At 46.8% G+C, this 18251-nt stretch overlaps 1 protein-coding gene across 1 annotated transcript; it reads left to right on the forward strand.

Moving 5' to 3' along the window:
- Positions 1–1503: 1503 nt before the first annotated feature.
- Positions 1504–14798, forward strand: LOC119168375 (uncharacterized). Its single transcript, XM_037419778.2, has 5 exons — positions 1504–1761; positions 10130–10337; positions 12571–12890; positions 13390–13652; positions 14425–14798. The coding sequence occupies exons 2-5, from the start codon at positions 10164–10166 to the stop codon at positions 14796–14798; spliced, it is 1131 nt and encodes a 376-aa protein (XP_037275675.2). The 5' UTR covers positions 1504–1761; positions 10130–10163.
- Positions 14799–18251: the final 3453 nt, after the last annotated feature.

Raw genomic sequence — 18251 nt, forward strand, 5'->3', positions numbered from 1 at the left:
GTCTACGCGTTACATGCCCGGCCCATGTCCATTTCATCTTTCTTATTTCAGCTATGAAATCCTTATGCCCCGTTTGTCCCCTAATCCACTCTGCTCTCTTCTTGTCTCTTAAGGTTACACCTACCATTTTTCTTTCCATTGCTCACTGCGTCGTCCTCAATTTCAGCTGAACCCTCTTTGTAAGTCTCCAGGTTTCTGCTCCATAGCTATGTACCGGCAAGATGCAGCTGTTGTGTATCTTCCTCTTGAGCGATAGTGGCAATCTACCTGTCATAATTTGAGAGTGCTTGCCAAATGTGCTCCACCCCATTCTTATTCTTCTAGTTGCTTCAATTTCGTGGTTCGGCTCCGCGGTTATTACCTGTCCTAAGTAGGCGTAGTCTTTTACAACATCAAGTGCACTATTGCCGCACATCGATGGGGGCTGAATTCAAGGACAACCGTTTGCTTAGACGAACTATACAGGGGGCCGAAATCAGTTCAGATTCCGCCAGCTCACAATCATATCGTCGTTTTTTTTTTTTTCAAGCAACAGCCCAAAAATTAGCATTGTGAAAATGAGGCGCCGTGTTCTCCGCCACTGAATATAAACGACATTTCGTGGTACCAGAGCCACGCTGTATGGCAGACGCCGCAGTGAGACGTTCGTCACGTTGAACGCGGTTAAACTTGTACTTGTGAAGCGACATCAGCAACTACCGCAGGAAGCATATCGCGGTGGTGTCTGGAGCGGAAAGCAGCGGCATATGCTTTCTCCGTTTTCTCTTCGCATGGCCACCGCCATAGTCACGCGACAGTAGTTGAGGCCTCTATTTTCGAAGGTGCGCTGCCTACACCCTCTTGACTCTCTAAAAGGTGTTGCAGCAGCTCCCTCCGCTGGCTCACGGCCGGCTCTCGCCGTCTGACGGAGAGGAGTGCACGGGAAAAGAGAATAAATCAACACTGCCCATGTTCGCTGCCATGACAACGCACGTGTGAGGAGGAAGAGGAGGAAATTGACTTTGGCTAAACGCCAATGTTAAACGCATGCATAAGACGCATTTTCTGTGCTTGTATACCGAGCGGTGTAGAGCTATCACCCGAAACCCATCACCTGTAAAACATGGCAAAAAAATATAAACATATTACAGGCGTGGTGCGCGTCATGGTAGAAAGGAGTTCGTCTGTAATTAACTACATTGGTGGCTTCCCGACGATCGGGCGAGTAGATCGCGACCTAACCAATTTCCGGCGTTTTCGGATGTATAGTTTCCATGTTTGTCAAACCATATTTACATGCGCGTGACGAAGTCCTGACGTCAATGCGATTGTGCATGTTTTATCGGCTTGATTTTATTGTGCATCGCATCCTATGTAGCGCCCTCGCTAGAGATGGACACTTTCCACTGGGGGAGGAGGGGAATGACCGACGGACGGTACTCCTATTCCTGACCGCTATTTTCTGGTTGTACGCTGTGTATGCTGCGTTCTTGCACGCAGTTGTTGAGCTCTGAAACGAAAAAAAAAAAAACAGACAGACAAGCAAATGGTCAAGCAGCAACTCTCGCGGGATCCTGTACCTTGCTTGATCCCTCGTCAATGCACTCAGAGGAAACAGGAAGAGTATCCGTATTCTGTTGGCCGTTGACGAATGATGGCAACGCTGGGAAACGTTGAGTTTTTTGTTCTTCGGCCGACGTTGTCGTCTGCTCTCAACTTCGTCTGCATGGATAACCGACTCGCCACCGTCGCATCGCGGAACGACGTTCTGTGCTCTTTCGAGTAAGTGAAACAATGATTTTTAGCTTATAATATAAGTGGCAGCGTTTTAAGTTCCAGAAACACGGCATGAATGTAAGGCACACCGTATAGTGTCGGACTCCGGCAAGTTCGACCACCTGAGGTTCGCGCACCTAAATCTAACCGCCGTATTCAGAAACTCTGCTTGACTTGACTTGACATCGACTTCGATGCAGCACAAACGCATTTCGAACGCGCTGTTTTTAGGCGATGCCGAGGTAGCACAATCGCACAGGCGCGTTTCAAACGCGCTGCATTGGAGGCTGTTTCAAGTCAAGTTCAAGACAAGCAGCGTTTCTGAATACGAGGATAAGTACGTGGGCCTCTGTAGTGTTTGCGCCTCTGTTGAATTGCGATCGCCACGGCAGGTACTCGAACCCTCCACCTTCAGATGAGCAGCCGAGCACCGTTTAGCCACTGTATACCACCACGGCGGCTGAGCACCCCCTTTTCGTACATGGCACGCCCGTATCATTGACTCGGGAGGTGATCTGTTCTTCGCCCGTTCTGGGACAATTTTTTTTCCCTGGTGTTCTTTCACGTGCCCGCTTTTTGCGACTTATTTTCGGTTAGAATTTGTCAGCGAATTCGACATGCTCGAATTATTGAGGCCTCTTTATGCTGCTATGGATTACTGGAGAAACGAGAAAACTCCGACGAAAATTTATTCGAGGAAAACCCGACATTCAATGTCGGGTCTTCATCTCTATGAGAGAGATGAAGAATGAAATTGTATGAAAAGCACCTGACAAATATGGAAATGTTACAAAAACATCCACACATCTCCACGAAGTGAATGGGTGGGCGAAGCTCTGGGTATCGTATCGGTGAGGAACCGTACGTTGCCCGAGCATTGCCCCATATGCATGTTGTAAATTGTGACACAAAGTGTACATTGAAATGCAAATTTATTTAGCCGATCTAGTCATCTTAGGCCATTCAAGGAGGATTTAGAAAACTGCTGGAGTGGATGTGTGCTTATAAAAAGTGGCTAACGATTTAGAGTATTTGGTACTCTACTATGTGAGAGCATGAAGCCGTCCCGTAACGGAAATTGCCTGAAACCTGTGTGTTCAGAAAGTGTGGGTAATGATTCAGAGCACAAGGTATACTCTACTATGGGAGAGCTTGAAGCCGTCCCGCAGCCTTCAGAGGCGTGCTAAGAAGGGTAATCGAAGAGCCCGCTACCTCACCTGTGGCAAGATATAACAAGTAATTTGTATGCCTTTATGTTGCAGGTTTCTTTAAGGAGTCTCGGCATCTATATATGTACATATAGTATAGATGAACTCATCAAAACACTTCTAAATGGTTTATTTTCGCCGGTAATAGTGTTTTGCTATCCTATAATTAGCCTATGTCTACGTTGAAGTCTATTGTAAAATGTTTTGTGTGTTTGATATGTGGGGTTTAACGTCCCAAAACCACCATATGATTTTGAGAGACGCCTTAGTGGAGGGCTCCGGAAATTTCGATCGCTTCGTGTTCTTTAATGTGCACCCAAATCTGCGCACACGGGCCTACAGCATTTTCGCCTTCATCGAAAAAGCAGCCGCCACAGCCTGGATTCGATCCCGCGACCTGCGGGTCAGCAGCTGAGTACCTTAGCCATACCACCGTGGTGGGGCAGTTTATGTGTGTGTGTGTGTGTGTGAGTGTGTGTGTGTGTGTGTGTGTGTGTGTGTGTGTGTGTGTGTGTGTGTGTGTGTGTGTGTGTTTTCCGCCCCCTATATGTAAAAATAACTAAAAGGAAAAAGGGGGGTAGCCCGTACCACCAGGAGGTATAACGGGCTCAAGCCAATCTAACATAAATGAAGAGGGGAAACTTCCCAAATTTTTATTTTTTTTTGAAAAAGCCAATTAGTTAAAAAAAATAACATGGGTAAAACCTAGTGAGTGCAGCATAAAACTGTAATAAATAAACTAGTTAGCTTCTCAGGAATGAGCAGGTCGATATGCAGCAGCAGTGTATTTCCCCCACTTGAGTTTTTGGAGTTCGCGCACGCGCGCGTGTGTGTGTGTATGTGTGTGTGTTTGTGTGTGTGTGTGTGTGTGTGTGCGCGCGCGTGTGTGTGTGCGTGTGTGTGTGTGCGTGTGCGTGTGTGTGTGTTTGTTTGTGTGTGTGTTTGTGTGTGTGCGTGTGTGTGTGTGAGAGAGAGTGTGTGTGTGTGTTTATGTGTTTGTTAGTGTGTGTGTTTGTTTGTGTGTGTGTGTGTTTATTTTAAATGAATTGTCGTTGAATGCAGAAAGTCCAAAAACAAACAACGAAGTGGGATGCGAGCCAGTGGTCTTGAGGATGGGTAAACGTTGACGAGGATGGTAGCAGTGGCCTCTGTGATGTCGAAGCCCATTTCTTTACCAGGAGTCATGTAGCCAGGCACGTCGGGCTGTCGTTCCAACCAGCGATGCAGCAGGGAACCTTGGGCAGCCTGTTTGCCGCTGCAAACTTAGACGAGGCGCCATTCGCAATAGTAACAAGCTTTAAAAAAAGGGGGGAGGGGGGCAGGATTAGGTACTTGCGCAAGCGTTGCGAATGCTATGGTTCGAGTACTTAGGGAAAATGGAGCAGTGATACTATCGTTAGCAGTCGCCGAAGTTTTCCCCCACCTTTGTTGGCATAACTGCGACTGTAATCGAGAGCATTCACGCAAAAGTTGTGATAGGGAGGTGATTCGGAGTATGAAGCGACGTCATGATAAAGTGTTGGTAGCTAATGCGTGTCATGTGGATGTCATAGAAACAGAGCTGCGCATGACAGTCACTAACTAAAGTAGATACGCGCGATATTTTCTATTGGTCAATAGCCCATAATAATGCGCAGGTAGTGTTGTATCACTTTTGGGCACAGGTAAATGGGTCACAATGTGTTGCGTGTTTGGGCATTCATTAAAGTAGTGTTGTTCGCTCAAGCAAGGTGCACCACACATACGCCTGTCCGATGCAGTTATATCGAATCGATGAAGATTATACTGAAAATGTCCGTGACCAGATAATTAGTGCGTTAGGTTTTTAGGAGGGGGGAACCATTGAGGAATTTTGTACAGACTTGTGATCCTATGAAATAGCGTTGTCTCAGGTCCCTCAGTCTGCCAATGGGTGTGCCAATATGAATTCAAGATTTTATGAAACTGAGTTCGTACTGACCGAATAGATATTTTGGCGTGTAACGCACGAAGCCCGATTTCCCTCCTAATGCAGCTGCAGCGTCAGCTAGCTCATTTCCCAAAATTCACATATGACCAGTTACATGAAACAATTTTATAATTTTGCCTGACGAGATTATATGGTTAATAAGCAGCTTAATGTTCCGAATTCTTTCATCGTTATCAGTGAGACTTGAAAGTTTCATTAGAAGCGATAGGCAGTCTGTGTAAATGTGGGCTGGCGTGTTAAAGTTGTTTATAAAAACTAAATGAAGGGCTTCTTGGAATGCTATTAATTCCGTGTCGTATGCGCTTGAAGCGTTGCGGATCTGAAATTTTCTAACAGTTATGATTTTTCCATCCTTTGTCAAAGCAATATATGCCGCACCCGCCGCGTAGGACGTGTATGAGCCGTCAGTGTATACGTGAATGGCTTTTGTTTTGAAAATAACCGGTTCTTGTGATGGTGAGAGTTTAGTGAAAGTAAATTTATATTTTTTACTGGGGTGATGAGCCCACGGACTGCATGGATATAGTATGTCAGCCGGTTTGAATGTTTTTACACCATAATAAGTTACGTTCCGGAGTATGAATAAGGAAAATTCTGCAGATTCTTTGTCCAACTCTAGTGGTAACGGAGGCGCGTTAGCGAGAATCTGTAGGGATGACGTACGTGTGGTGTAAAATGCACCTGTTAAGGAAATTAAGACGGTTCACTGAACTGATAAAACTCGCGCCCTAATGAATTTTGATGGGAACATAGGCCACCATACCGGAAATGCATACGTGAGAGAGGGCAATATCACTTGACGGTAGAGTCGTCTAATGAGTGTACTTTTTATTGAACGGTGCGATTTAACAAATGCGAGGAGCCGGGACGTGGACACTTCAGCCTTTCCTTTAATACAGTCAATGTGGGCATGAAAATTTAGAGAGGGGTCAAATAATACGCCTAGAATCTTAATTTCTTTCTTGTGTTTGAGAAAAATGCCATCCATGCGGATAGATGGGCAGCATTTTGATGTACCCATGTGTCCGTTATTAAAGAACACGAAGAACGACTTCTCGGCGCTTACGGTAACTTTTTGTTCTCGTGCCCAACCATATACCAAAGCCAGGACATGCTCAGCCTTTGCTTGTAATCGGAGTCTTGACTTATCTGTGATAACAATGATGGTATCGTCCGCGTACGCCTGTATGTGTACGTCGGGTGGCACGGGAAGATTGAGTAAGCTGTATATTACTATGTTCCACAGTAGCGGACTGATAGGGGATCCTTGCGGGCTGCCAATTGTTGTACGAACTGTCTCTTCTGCAACGTTGGTTGAAAAAGTTACAGTGTGGTTCGATAAAAAGGATTTGAGTAGAAAGTACAAGTTTTGTGGACACCTGTGCTTGCGTAAAAAGTTCAAGACGGCAGGATGCCAAACACTATCGAATGCTCCTATACAAAATCAAGAGATATGAGTATGGTAGGAAGTTTGGCTGCCTTGTATGCAGCCAATTTGCTTCGCAGTGTGTATAGTGCTAAAGTAGCACTTTTATTGTGCATAAAACCGTATTGATTATTGTGAAGAAGATTATTATTGTGCAGGAAATAATACAGACGAGCATTTAAGAGTCTTTTTAATACTTTACTGAATACAGAGTTCATAACTATTGGTCTATATGCATTAGGCGAATTGAGCGGACGTCCTGGCTTTGGTATGAATATTACTTTCCCTCTTCTCCAAGCCTGTGGGAAGTGTCCGATTCTTACGGCGGTATTGAAGATAAAATATAAAAATTGAGGATGGTATTCAAATAATGCTTTAATGAACGAGTAGGTTAATCCGTCGTGTCCAGGAGCAGAGTGTGAATTATCCTGTTTCATCGCGCACTCTATCTCAGATATTGTAAAAGGAGGGTCAGAAGTATGCCACGGGTAAGGACTAGCCGCAATGTTACGCATGATAGTGTGGTGCATGTTGTCTTCAGAACAGCTGTCCACTACTACCAATGTATCGAGTAGTAGCCGGGCGGACTCAATTACAGAAGCTGTGCGAGTGCCGTTAGGTAAATCTATAGAGGAGGAAGAAAAGTTACTTGGTGGTAATTTTGAAATGCGGTTTTGAAAACATCACCATATAAACATTTCTTAGTGAGAAAGTCACAAATGTCTTTATCAAACGATGATTTTGCTTTCCTGATTTTGTCCTTGTAGGTTGAGAATGCATCAACGTACAATTTGCGATACATGTCTCGAAGGAGGGGGTCAGCTGTTCGCTGGTATCGTCGTCGCATAGCCCGAACACGCTTACGTTCAATAGTCAATTCTGGTGTCCACCAACCATTACCTAATTTACTACGCGATGTTATGCGTCGTGAGTAACGTTGGCTTAAAGCGGAGTATATGGCATAAAACTTGTCTATAACCATGTTTAGGGCTTCAGGTGACCCAATGTTGCAGCCGAGTATCTTTGTGAACCAAGTGTCGTCCTTTAATTTGTTAAGAATTTTCGCTCTTCCTAGATTAGTTAATCGTTTAGCCCTGCTGGTGTGTGCTTGCGAGAACGAGAATTCAATGTAGTTGTGGTCTGAGAGGTATAGGAATTTGGAGAACCTTCCAATGGTAAGCATCGCGAGTGAGGTCATGCGAAACCATGGTTAAATCTATCCATGAATCTGCATACGGAGTTGTGAAAGTTGGAGGGGAGTTGGGGTTGTTCAATATGACTAAGTCATTCACCGTTACGAATTGGACTACTTGAGAGCCTCGAACATCCCCTATAGCTGGCCCCCACATTCTATGCCGAATTGAAATCTCCGGCTATGATAACAGTACAATCTGTAATCAATGAAACTACACATTGCAACTCATCCAGAACTGGGTCAATAGGTCTTTGCGGCGGTGCATGCACAGCTATCAATATTAATGTTTGGTCAAGGCTTTCACACTTTACTGCAACAACCAAATCTGTTACGTGCAATGGGAAGAAGTCAAAATTAGTGTTGTGTACTAGAAGCATGATGCGAGGATTGTTTGGTGCGTGGAACTTTGTTATGGTGTGTGGTATGCCTTGAACAGTGCCTGCGCGGATGTGCGGGTCACACACGAAGGCAAAATTGAAGTGTTGTTGCGTCATGTGTTCTTTCAATAATTTTGTGGCATCACGTGTATGGTCTAGATTAGCCTGTAAAAATTTTAAGTTATTGCTGTGAGTCATGATAGTTCTGATCAATTTTAAATAACAAGCGCAACGCCTTTCCTAAAACAAAAATGCGAAAAGCTGTGAGGAGCCTTTTTTCATGTATTGCAGTGTGACCCGCGCAACCAGCAAATATCTTGAGGAAAGAAATATCGTGTAATTTTGTGGGATGTGTAGTTATTTGTAAGTGTGTGTCATATGGTGTAATTTCGTGTATGAATATGCCGTAATTAGAAGAATAGCGGCAAAACCAGCGACCTCCATGTGTTCCATATAAATGAGTCGAAAAGGATGCGGGCACTAATGCAGGAAACCGTAAATAACACTGCACGTTATAGAGGCCGCTGCGTCCTTCTTTGTTGTACACGCATCTATAGATTATCCATAGTCTGTTCTTGCCCTCATGCGGGCGACACGTTCTCGTAATATAGCACACATCAGGGTGTGTGTGTGTGTGTGTGTGTGTGTGTGTGTGTGTGTGTGTGTGTGTGTGTGTGTGTGTGTGTGTGTGTGTGTGTGTGTGTGTGTCACATGTTTCGACTATAGCAACGATTCTATATTGTGACCATATACGGCAGACAAGGCTGATCCCATAAGGAGCTTCGCCCTCCAAAACGCACCGCACAACACCTAACTGAACTATCCTTATATAAAACCAGGGTGCCTGAAAGGTGCTTTCGTTGCACGAAGTGTAACGTAAAGTTAAGGTTTATTCATGCTCCAGAATCTTCAATCAGATTCCGAGATGACCATCTCTTGAGGATGTTGCATTCGTATATCGACGCTTTAGAGCGAACGCTCTACTACGCCGCGCCTTCCGAGGTGATCAATCGCGTCGCGTTCACCTTGGGCGTCCGGGCCACTAGTGCGGCTGGCGTGACTTCACGCCACGTGACCCGCATGCGTAAGACGTCGTAGCTGCGCTCACCACTTGCTGCTGCGCGCAGTACCACGTGACCAAGCGCGGATTTCACGGCTGGTTCACAGGTGACCTCTGGCGCTTCTTAGAGAAGCTAGAACGCTTTTCCACTGTCTGATGCTTGGTCACGAAGGGTCGCCATGCACATACGGCGGATCAGCTAACGTCTGTGCGAGTGTACTTCAGCGCTAGCGACAGGCTGAATTCAGTCATCCAGTAAACGGCATTCTGGAAAATATAAAGCAGAGACACAGCTGCTTGATGAGAAAGTTGAGCAAAGGAGACCAAGTAAGCAAGTTATAGAGAAGCTTGCCAAGCGTTTAGAAACGTGTCAAGATCGAAGCTACTTGAGCCGCCGTCCTCGTTCAGCAACATGAACAATACCAAGTCAAGCGTACCTCTTTTTAAGTGTGAATACACTTTATAAGCGACCCCAAACCATCCACCGCCGTCGGCGGCGTCCGCAGTCTTCTCTCTATCTTTAAAAGAAAGAGGACTTGGCGGGCCGCAGCGCGACGCTCTACCGAATAAGCCACGAACGCGACGCTGATATCGGTGTCAGTAACGCGCCTTATACCCCCTCCCCCTTCGCTCGCTCCTCCGCTTTCCTCGCTCGCTGCAGCTGCGCGCGCACCCCTCTCTCTCGCGCGCCCGCCTTCTCTCTCAGTCTCCCGTCGAGAGCGGGTCGTGAGGGGGAGTAAAGTTAAAATCCGTTGGCATTCGCCAGTGAGTTAACGTAAACTCCCCCGTGTGATCAAATCGCGATTCCCAGGAACCATTACACCATAAAGGCACCATAGTGTGATTAATAAATATAATAGTGCGAATTAATAAATACCCCTCATAGCATCACCCCGTGTATTCGCACTTAACCGTGTTCACCCTCGGGGAAATGCTTGGGAGTTTTTTGCGATAACCAAGCGCACAAGAATTCAACCTCAGCCACGTTTCTTTCCGTTGTATCTTTGCCTAAGAACATGCCACGCCCATTCCAAGATTGCGTGTTTGCTGAAGTTACCCAAGCTTTTTTGGGCCATAAACGTAAAAGTAATTGGCATCTCTTCTTCCCTCCATTGGTCACGCTTCGTGCGAAACGGCAGGTGGATCCCCCTCGCGAAGTTCTGACATTCCAACATGGCGTCGCCACCGTCCTTGGCAGACGAAACCGCGGACAAGACGGCACGGGTCAAGTACACCCGCCACCAGTTGGACAGACTGGAGGAAGAGTTCAACGACCACCAGTTCATCGACTCCCAGGAGACGCTGAGACTCTCCGCCGAACTGGGCATCTCCGCCAAGCAGATCAGGGTGAGTTCGTGATATACCCTGGATTGAGGTATAGTGCCTACAGAGTATATTCAAGGGTATATATTTTAGACCATAGCGGTCGCCATCTTAAGAGTACCAGTATTGTACCACAAGAAAGATTTACGTCTGGAGGAAGGAAGCTCGGGAGGGAGCGTAACGCTACACGAGTAAGGCAATAAAAAAAATCAATAACAGTATATGCGCCTGATCATGAAGCCAGTGCGCGTGCAGTGCATACAAACTTACGTCTACAAAAAGTCACACTGTCTTTTTATATGTTCACCTAAAGCCCTAACCACACGTACGCGTTAGAACGCGTCAGCGCGTGACGTGTGTAATCGGCGCCGCGCCCTCTCCGTATGGAGAGAGAGAGGGTGCTCAGCTTCGCGTAGAGAGAGTGTTGCGCGTAGCCGCTCGCCCTTGCTCTTTCTCTGTATAGGAGAGGGCGTGGCACCGAGTCTACGCGTCACGCGCTGACGCGTTGTAACGCGTACGTGTGGTTAGTGCTTAGGACGACTCAAAGGCGAAAGTAATCTTTTAGTTGTTTTTTTCTTTCTGAGTCGATTGCATTGATGGTGTGTGTAAATGTAAGTAGATTCATGTACTAAATGTCTTTAGGCTTTACCTCATGGAAGTGTCCAGATTCATTGTCTAAAGCGGTCGTTTATATACGGCTGTCACTTGTCCGTTTTTTTTTACAGTTATTATCTTGCTTTCGTCTGTCATCATTCAGCTGCCGCATTTTCCTAACAAATCGGCACGAACTCGCCCAGCTAGCTATTTTGTCCAATACTTTCACTCTGTTTCGTTTGTTTACCCCCAAAAGACCCTCTTGGACATACGTTATTCTCGTACCCGTTAACAGGACTAACAGGACTCAGATGGTGGCTGATTTTGATAATCCACGCAACATGTTCAATCTCGTTTTGACTTTCACCACACATCGTCCATTTTATCTGTTAATTATTAAGGCCTTCACGGGCATTAGGGTGTACGTCTCAATCTCATTCGATTCACACCGCAGCCCTCAGAAAGTGGTTGACCACCGGGCCAATTCATAATCCACGCAGCCTGCGTGTTTGTTTTGCGATGTTTTCATTCGCTAACCCTAATGTGGCGCTGGCATCCCAATAGGTGCTGCAGACGTGGTTTCCAGAATAAACCAAGCTCACTGTGCATTTAGTCCAGTGAGTTTCGTATCATTCCATACATTTCACCTGACATTCACGAGCATTACATTGCGTTAAATACATTGTCATCACATCCACACAGTAATGCTCAAAGGTTGGCTGACTGTGCAGGTTGGTAATCCACATAGCTTGCTATTATAGTAAACTGTTAGGGCTAGTTGATGCATATGGTTATCGAAAGACAAAAAAAATGCGCTTTACGAGTGAAGTTTTTTCGTTTATGTCTTTATTTTTCTTCCTTTGAATGGCACGCGTCCTTTTGTATTTCGTCTTGCTATATATATTGTGAGACATTCCAAACACACTTCATCGGGCCATGCATAGTCTTAGAACAGACTTCGCCGGTCAATCATCGTGTGACGCCACTTGTCGCCCCAACAGACCACCGTTGCCGCAGCACCGAGATTGTCCACGTTACTTGCTTGAAACAGAGTCACGCGACGTTCCTCGTCACTTAGACTAACAACGGCCAAGGTGTCCGCTTCCAAGTGGGGGGAATCGGTGTCGGCGTTTGTTATTTACATCGTTCTCATCCCTGCATAATCATAATCACCATCATTCGCTTGTCTCTTTGTCCTCAAGACACTCTGTGTCATCATCATCGTCATCAACGTCTGTGTGCAGGCTCTGTCCGTTCGTTTTATCGAATCAACGCTGTCGCAACCAAGACGTCATGCGTGGTGAATATATATATATATATATATATATATATATATATATATATATATATATATATATATATATATATATATATATATATAGGATATGGCAGAACGGGAGCGTTGTCAACAAGGATAAATATATTTATTTCCCAACAGTTTCGGGAGGGGTCCTCCCTTCATCAGGGGATGAGTTATGAAGGGAGGACCCCTCCCGAAACTGTTGGGAAATAAATATATTTATCCTTGTTGACAACGCTCCCGTTCTGCCATATCCCATACCTTCACGAAGACTAGGCCCATTGAATTATTATTCCCACTATATATATGCTTCCCGCAGTCACTTTCGTTGGCACTAACATGGCGGCGGCCCTCCTTTTGCAGACGTGGTTTCAGAACAAGCGCGCCATGCTGCGGCGACTGGCGATCAGGGCGGCCGGCAGCAACTACGTTCCCCAGTTACAGCGGCCAGCAGCGCAATCCAAGGCGCGCACGCCACCGGCTTCTCCACGAGGCGCGGGTGACAGCCGCCCGTCGCAGCCCGCCGCTGTTCCGTCGGCGTTCGCAGTCGACAATCCCGGAGTCCAAGCGCAGTGCACCGCGGGAACCGAGTTTCAACCGCAGCAGAGGGTGCCGCCGCACGGATCTTTTCCCGCAGGCGGCGGCTACCTCACGGTTCCGCAGCCACGATGGAACGACAGAATGTGAGTAGCATGGATCATTTCGTTCAACCGCGTCTGAGCCCGTGCCGAAATTGTTCTCGCGAACAGCCCGAAGCAGCGAATTTCGCACTAAGTTGCCGAATCTGAAAACCCTGGCGTTATATAGCTTTCTTGAAGTTCTGACTTTTTTTTTCATAGTTTTCATGGAGCACGGCGTCGTTCCCCTGCGTGCCAATTTATCGATTGACGACACCAGTCAATAAAGCTTAACAGTAATTGGCTACTCTGCTTCTTCACTGGTTCACCACCAGGGTTGCATTTCATCAGATTGTGTTTTAACGAGAGAGCCAAGATACTGTATGATTTCGAGCCACTTTGGTCCAGGTCGTGTACACTACTTCGTTTAAGCGTTTCTCAACTCGACTAGACGACCGATTCCAATTCGCTTTTTTTTTCTTTGCTGCTTTATTACCAGAAAGACGGGCTTGCGCCTCGTACTATCAACGTGAGGTCAGTAATACTGTCGCATTTCGTCACGCAGGTCTCCCACAGTACCGTCGTCACCTTCTCCCGCTGTGAGCAGTGGCGACGAGGAAGCCCTGTCCGCGTCCGTGGAACTTAGGCCTAACGTGGCGGCAAACCCGTACCGACCGTACGGCAGCGTCGAGTCAATTTGGCCTGATAGTCCTCCGCCTCCACTGACCTCCTCGTTCAGCCATTCGGCGCCGTGCATTACGGCTGGGAGGAGCCCTACGGGACACGATTGCATTCGGTACCGTCAAGCGCCCTACAGTACCGCCGCTGGTGAGCAAACACTGCATCTCCTTAAAGGGGCACTACAGGGATACGTTGAATCAGTTATAACGGGAATTAGTATTCTGATAACTCCAGTCTTGTCAATTTCACTATCATAAGATCATAGACAGGAAAATCAAGGACAGGCTTTCATTTTAATTTTCGCGCTGAAATCTACGTGCATGACGTCATGGTTTTCAATGTGATTTTTCTTCTATTTTAGTGACAATGGCTCAACGATATTCACAAGAACTTTGTATATGCTAAGAGTATGGCACACTAAAAGGATATCTTACTTATTTTTTACTAATTAAGAACTTTGTAGGCCCCGGTAGACGCCGTCAAATCTGTGAAGTCACGACGCGGTAATTTCAAGGCGACGTCACCGAGCTCAGTAATCTTTTGCGCGTTTTTGTGCTTACCGAGTGTCATCTCGCAGTGAGAATGGTGATTTTGCTATCCAAGATTGCGATTTAGCAATATGAGAAAAATTTCAAGTTTTTTTTTCGTGTAAGTAATTCACTTTCTCGCGACACAGCATTCAGGTGTGACGACACGGGTGTGACGTTTATCAAGTTGATTTCTGCTAAGTTTGGCAAACATGCATATAGGTCACGATATGGCATAAAAAGCACAATTCACATGATACGCACAATCCGTGAACAGAATATTGCCATTAAAACTTTTTTTTTTCAGTCACAGCGCTTCGTATTTGGTCGGTTCGACGGCCTAATTGTCATCTTATTTACTCCGTCTACTTCGTCTCTTCTTACGTTTACAGCGCCACCAATGTGGCAAGCGCAACCGCAGTGGCAGCAGGTGGTACAACCTCCCCAGGGACCACCACCACCACCGGTGCACAACGTCCAGACCTGGTCGCAGCCCGCAGCGGCAGAGCCTCCTCAGGGACCACCACCACAGGTGCACAAGGTCCCGGAGGGAGTGTGGACACAGCCCGAACCAGCAGCCGCAACTGGTCACGTGCTTCAGGGTACCTGGGTGCCGTCGCCGTGGCAACCGACTCAGGCCGGCGCCAGTGCGCCTCCTGCTGAGGACTCTCACACCGTACCCGATATCGGAAGTCTGACGGCGCTCGTGCTGGAGATGGAAGCTACCGCCATTTCAGGGAGGAACGGCGGTGCCGGCAACAGCTGAAGGATGCCGCAGGAGGAGTGAAACTAGTCCCTTTGGCGGGACATTGCATTCGTTACGATACCGAACTTTTTTGTCACGTGCCGCTCGCCCCATTGAGCGTCAATGAGCAAACGGGGTTGGAAAACGCGAAGACGACGACGGAGAATAAAAGGGAGACTGTTGATTTCCTCTGAGCATGACTCGTACCCATCCAAGGCAGGAGACTGTGCAAGCCACATGGTCGTCGGCAGAATTTGGTCTCGGGAGGGCGGGAGGGAAGAGGGAGGGGCGCGAGCCCGTGTTTCGTTGCAGTTGGGGAGGTTAGGATTGCTGGTTCAGCTTCAACAGGAGGTCCAGCCCTATAGCGTGGCTTGAGGGGGCATGCAAATGTCCCTTTTGCACCCTGGCCCCTGCTGACACCATGCCGAATAGTGGTTGGATTTTTCCGTTATTTTTCAAGTGTATGATTACTGGATACTATATCTAGTATCAACATATCAATTTGAAGGGCAAATAATCAGTAATAAGATATTTAAAGCGGGCGGGATTTAGCAAGTTATTCTTTTTCTCAGTAATGGATTCCTCAGTGCCAAAGAAAACATCTGTGCGGCGGCATCCCGGAGAAGTGGCCCAAAAATCGTGCCCCAAATAGAAGAAATAACTGCTTTTGATGTACTTTAGCTCCCGAGTAGGTGGTGCTATAGAAGAAACACCATCGTCGTCTTCTTACCCATCCCCTCGTATCATGATAAGCCAACATGCACAGTTAATCCATTCTAACGTCCCCCTCGTTCTTGACGGAAGCGCAAATTTCACCAATCGGCATACGGCAAAATTGTTCGTTTGTCTTTACAACGAGTGCAATGTCTCAGCCCTGCGCGTGCCATCTGTCAGCAATTGTCCGATCAGGAAACTGTGCATGCGACGAGAAGCGTGGGCTGTGATGGAAGCTTAAACAGATCTTAGCACGTACGTACGTACATACATACATACATACATACATACATGCATACATACATACATACATACATACATACATACATACATACATACATACATACATACATACATACATACATACATACATACATACATACATACGTACATACATACATACGTACGTACGTACGTACGTGCATACGTGCATACATATGCATAACCATTATTTATTTGTTTATTTATTAATTAATTAATTTATTTATTTATGAAACACTACAGCCCATACCAGGAATGTACGCATATAGTTACATTCATCAAATGTGATGAAATGTGCAACATAAATAGACCAATAGCCAAATCAACCTGGTAGCCTTGTGGTCCAGCAGCGTAGTACAGCTGTAATAGCCTAGTCGAGCACCAAAAAGTAGATTATTAAGTAACACTTATACATGTAGGCTGCGAGGGAGAACTTAACGATGACGATAGCTATAGCGCGAGAACAAAACGACGACACAGAGACAAAAAGTACACGAAAGATTTCGTGTCCTTCTTGTCTCTGTGTCATCGTTTTGTTCTCGCGCTATAACTATCGTCATGCCATACCAACTAGCCCAAGCTGCCACACTTCTGAGAACTTAACATTCCTTTCTCTGCAAGTTAAAGGTCATTCAGGAAGTAAAAAGAAAAAAAAGTGCCCCAATAAAACGAGAGCTCACCATAAGCCGAGAAGTGAGGATCTATATGAAGAGCTGGCCTCGTCATAAATCCAAAGTCGTGTTTTTGTTTTGTTCAGCCACGCATTTTTATGGACTTCTGCCTCATGAACGGGTAAAATGTGCGAAGTTTCCTTTCTTCCTTTACTTTTTTTTTATCGTATTGTTGCGAGACTGACCTTGTCCTTTGTGCACTTTCATGACGAGTTTTCTGATGGCGCTTGCATGACAAAATCTGCATTTTCATGTCTAATTCGTATAGGGCAATTTTCGGCCTTCATTTTTTATTTTTTGCGCTGTTTCATTTTTTGTAAAATAAAGAATTCTCTCCGCTGACAGTACGTCCGTGTGGGTCTTCATTTTTATTATAAAATAATTCATTTTTGGCTCAATGAACAGGTATGTGATAATTACATTAGTTGTCGGCACTCCCATCATGAAAGAGTTACGAATATTGCTTTGTATTGGGGGGAAGGAAGGAGGGAGGGAAGGACGGACGAAAGGAGGGAGAGAGAGAGGGAAGGAAAGACGGAAGGAAGGAAGAAGGGAGGGAAGGAAGGACGGAAGGAAGGAAGCAAGGACGGAAGAAAGGAAGGACGGAGGGAAGGAAGAAGAGAGAGAAGGAATATGGGAGGGAAAACGGCAGAAGGAAGGAAGGAAGGAAGAAAGGAAGGAAGGAAGGAAGGAAGGAGGGAGGAAAGGAAGGAAGGACGGAAGGAGGAAGGAAAGAAAGGGAGGGAAGGACGGAAGGAAGGAATGAAAGAAGAGGAGGGAGGGAGGGATTGAAGGAAGGACGGAAGAAAGGAAGGAAGGAAGGAAAATAGCTTTATTCTGGTCCTGCGGAACGCGACTGAGTCAGGCAACCGGCTCAGTACCACGTATACGGACCGGCAAACCGAGCCTGCCGGCCACCTCATTGGGAGCTCCCGGATATTCCTATATATTTATTATAATAGGCCGAAACTGAGATTTCTGAACTGTTTCACTCAGTTCAGAGACTGACGTGCCTGCAGGGCATTCTTCAAGAGAGTAGCTCCTAAAGCTCGACGTAAAGCGTCGGGTGTCCGCAGAAAAACCCTCCGCGCCGAGCCCACCGACGGCAACAGTCCACGCGGGCCGAATACGAACGACCAAAGGCCCACGCTTCTGCTAGCTGTCCAGGGTCGCTCGCTGCACTTTGTGCCGACCGGTTGTGCCCATACATAGATGGCATAGATCCGGAGTGCCCGCGCTGTGGTCATCCCAAATGTACTCTCCAACACATGCTGTGGCAATGCCCTGCGTTGCGTGAGAGCAGCGAGTCTTCTCAACGGAGGCGGACTGGACCTGTCTCCTCACAAGCCACCACAAAGGAGACCAGCTTAGGGCCATCAAGAGGGCCCACGACTTAGCCGTGGAGTTCAACCTTCCCGTCCCATCGTGGGAGTGGCCCACCGGTGTTACCCCCTAAGGGGGATTCAGTGCCGCCTCCGGATATTAATAAAGTTCTTTGCCTGCCTGCCTGCCTCGCGATCTCCGACGTCGGCGTAGCTCTGGGCTGGCCCTACGCCATCTCTTGACGCTGATCTTCGACGACAGCGTAGCTCTGGTTTACTGGATTTGCCCTGCGCTATCTCCTGACGCCGACAAGATCTCTCGCCAGTGGTGCCCCGTCCTCGGACTCTTGCAACCGTGTCCATCTTTCCTGTCTTCTCTTTACTTCCGTCGTTCGCTGTCCCTGCGCCTCGCTCTTTCCTTCCTCTCTCTCTATCTTTTAATCCCTTCTCATCCCTTCTCTACCCCCATCCCTCGTGAGCTACTGTTGAGGTGTCCTCCCCCCCCC

The sequence above is a fragment of the Rhipicephalus microplus genome, chromosome 6 (assembly GCF_043290135.1).
Source record: "Rhipicephalus microplus isolate Deutch F79 chromosome 6, USDA_Rmic, whole genome shotgun sequence".
Lineage (NCBI taxonomy): Eukaryota > Metazoa > Arthropoda > Arachnida > Ixodida > Ixodidae > Rhipicephalus > Rhipicephalus microplus.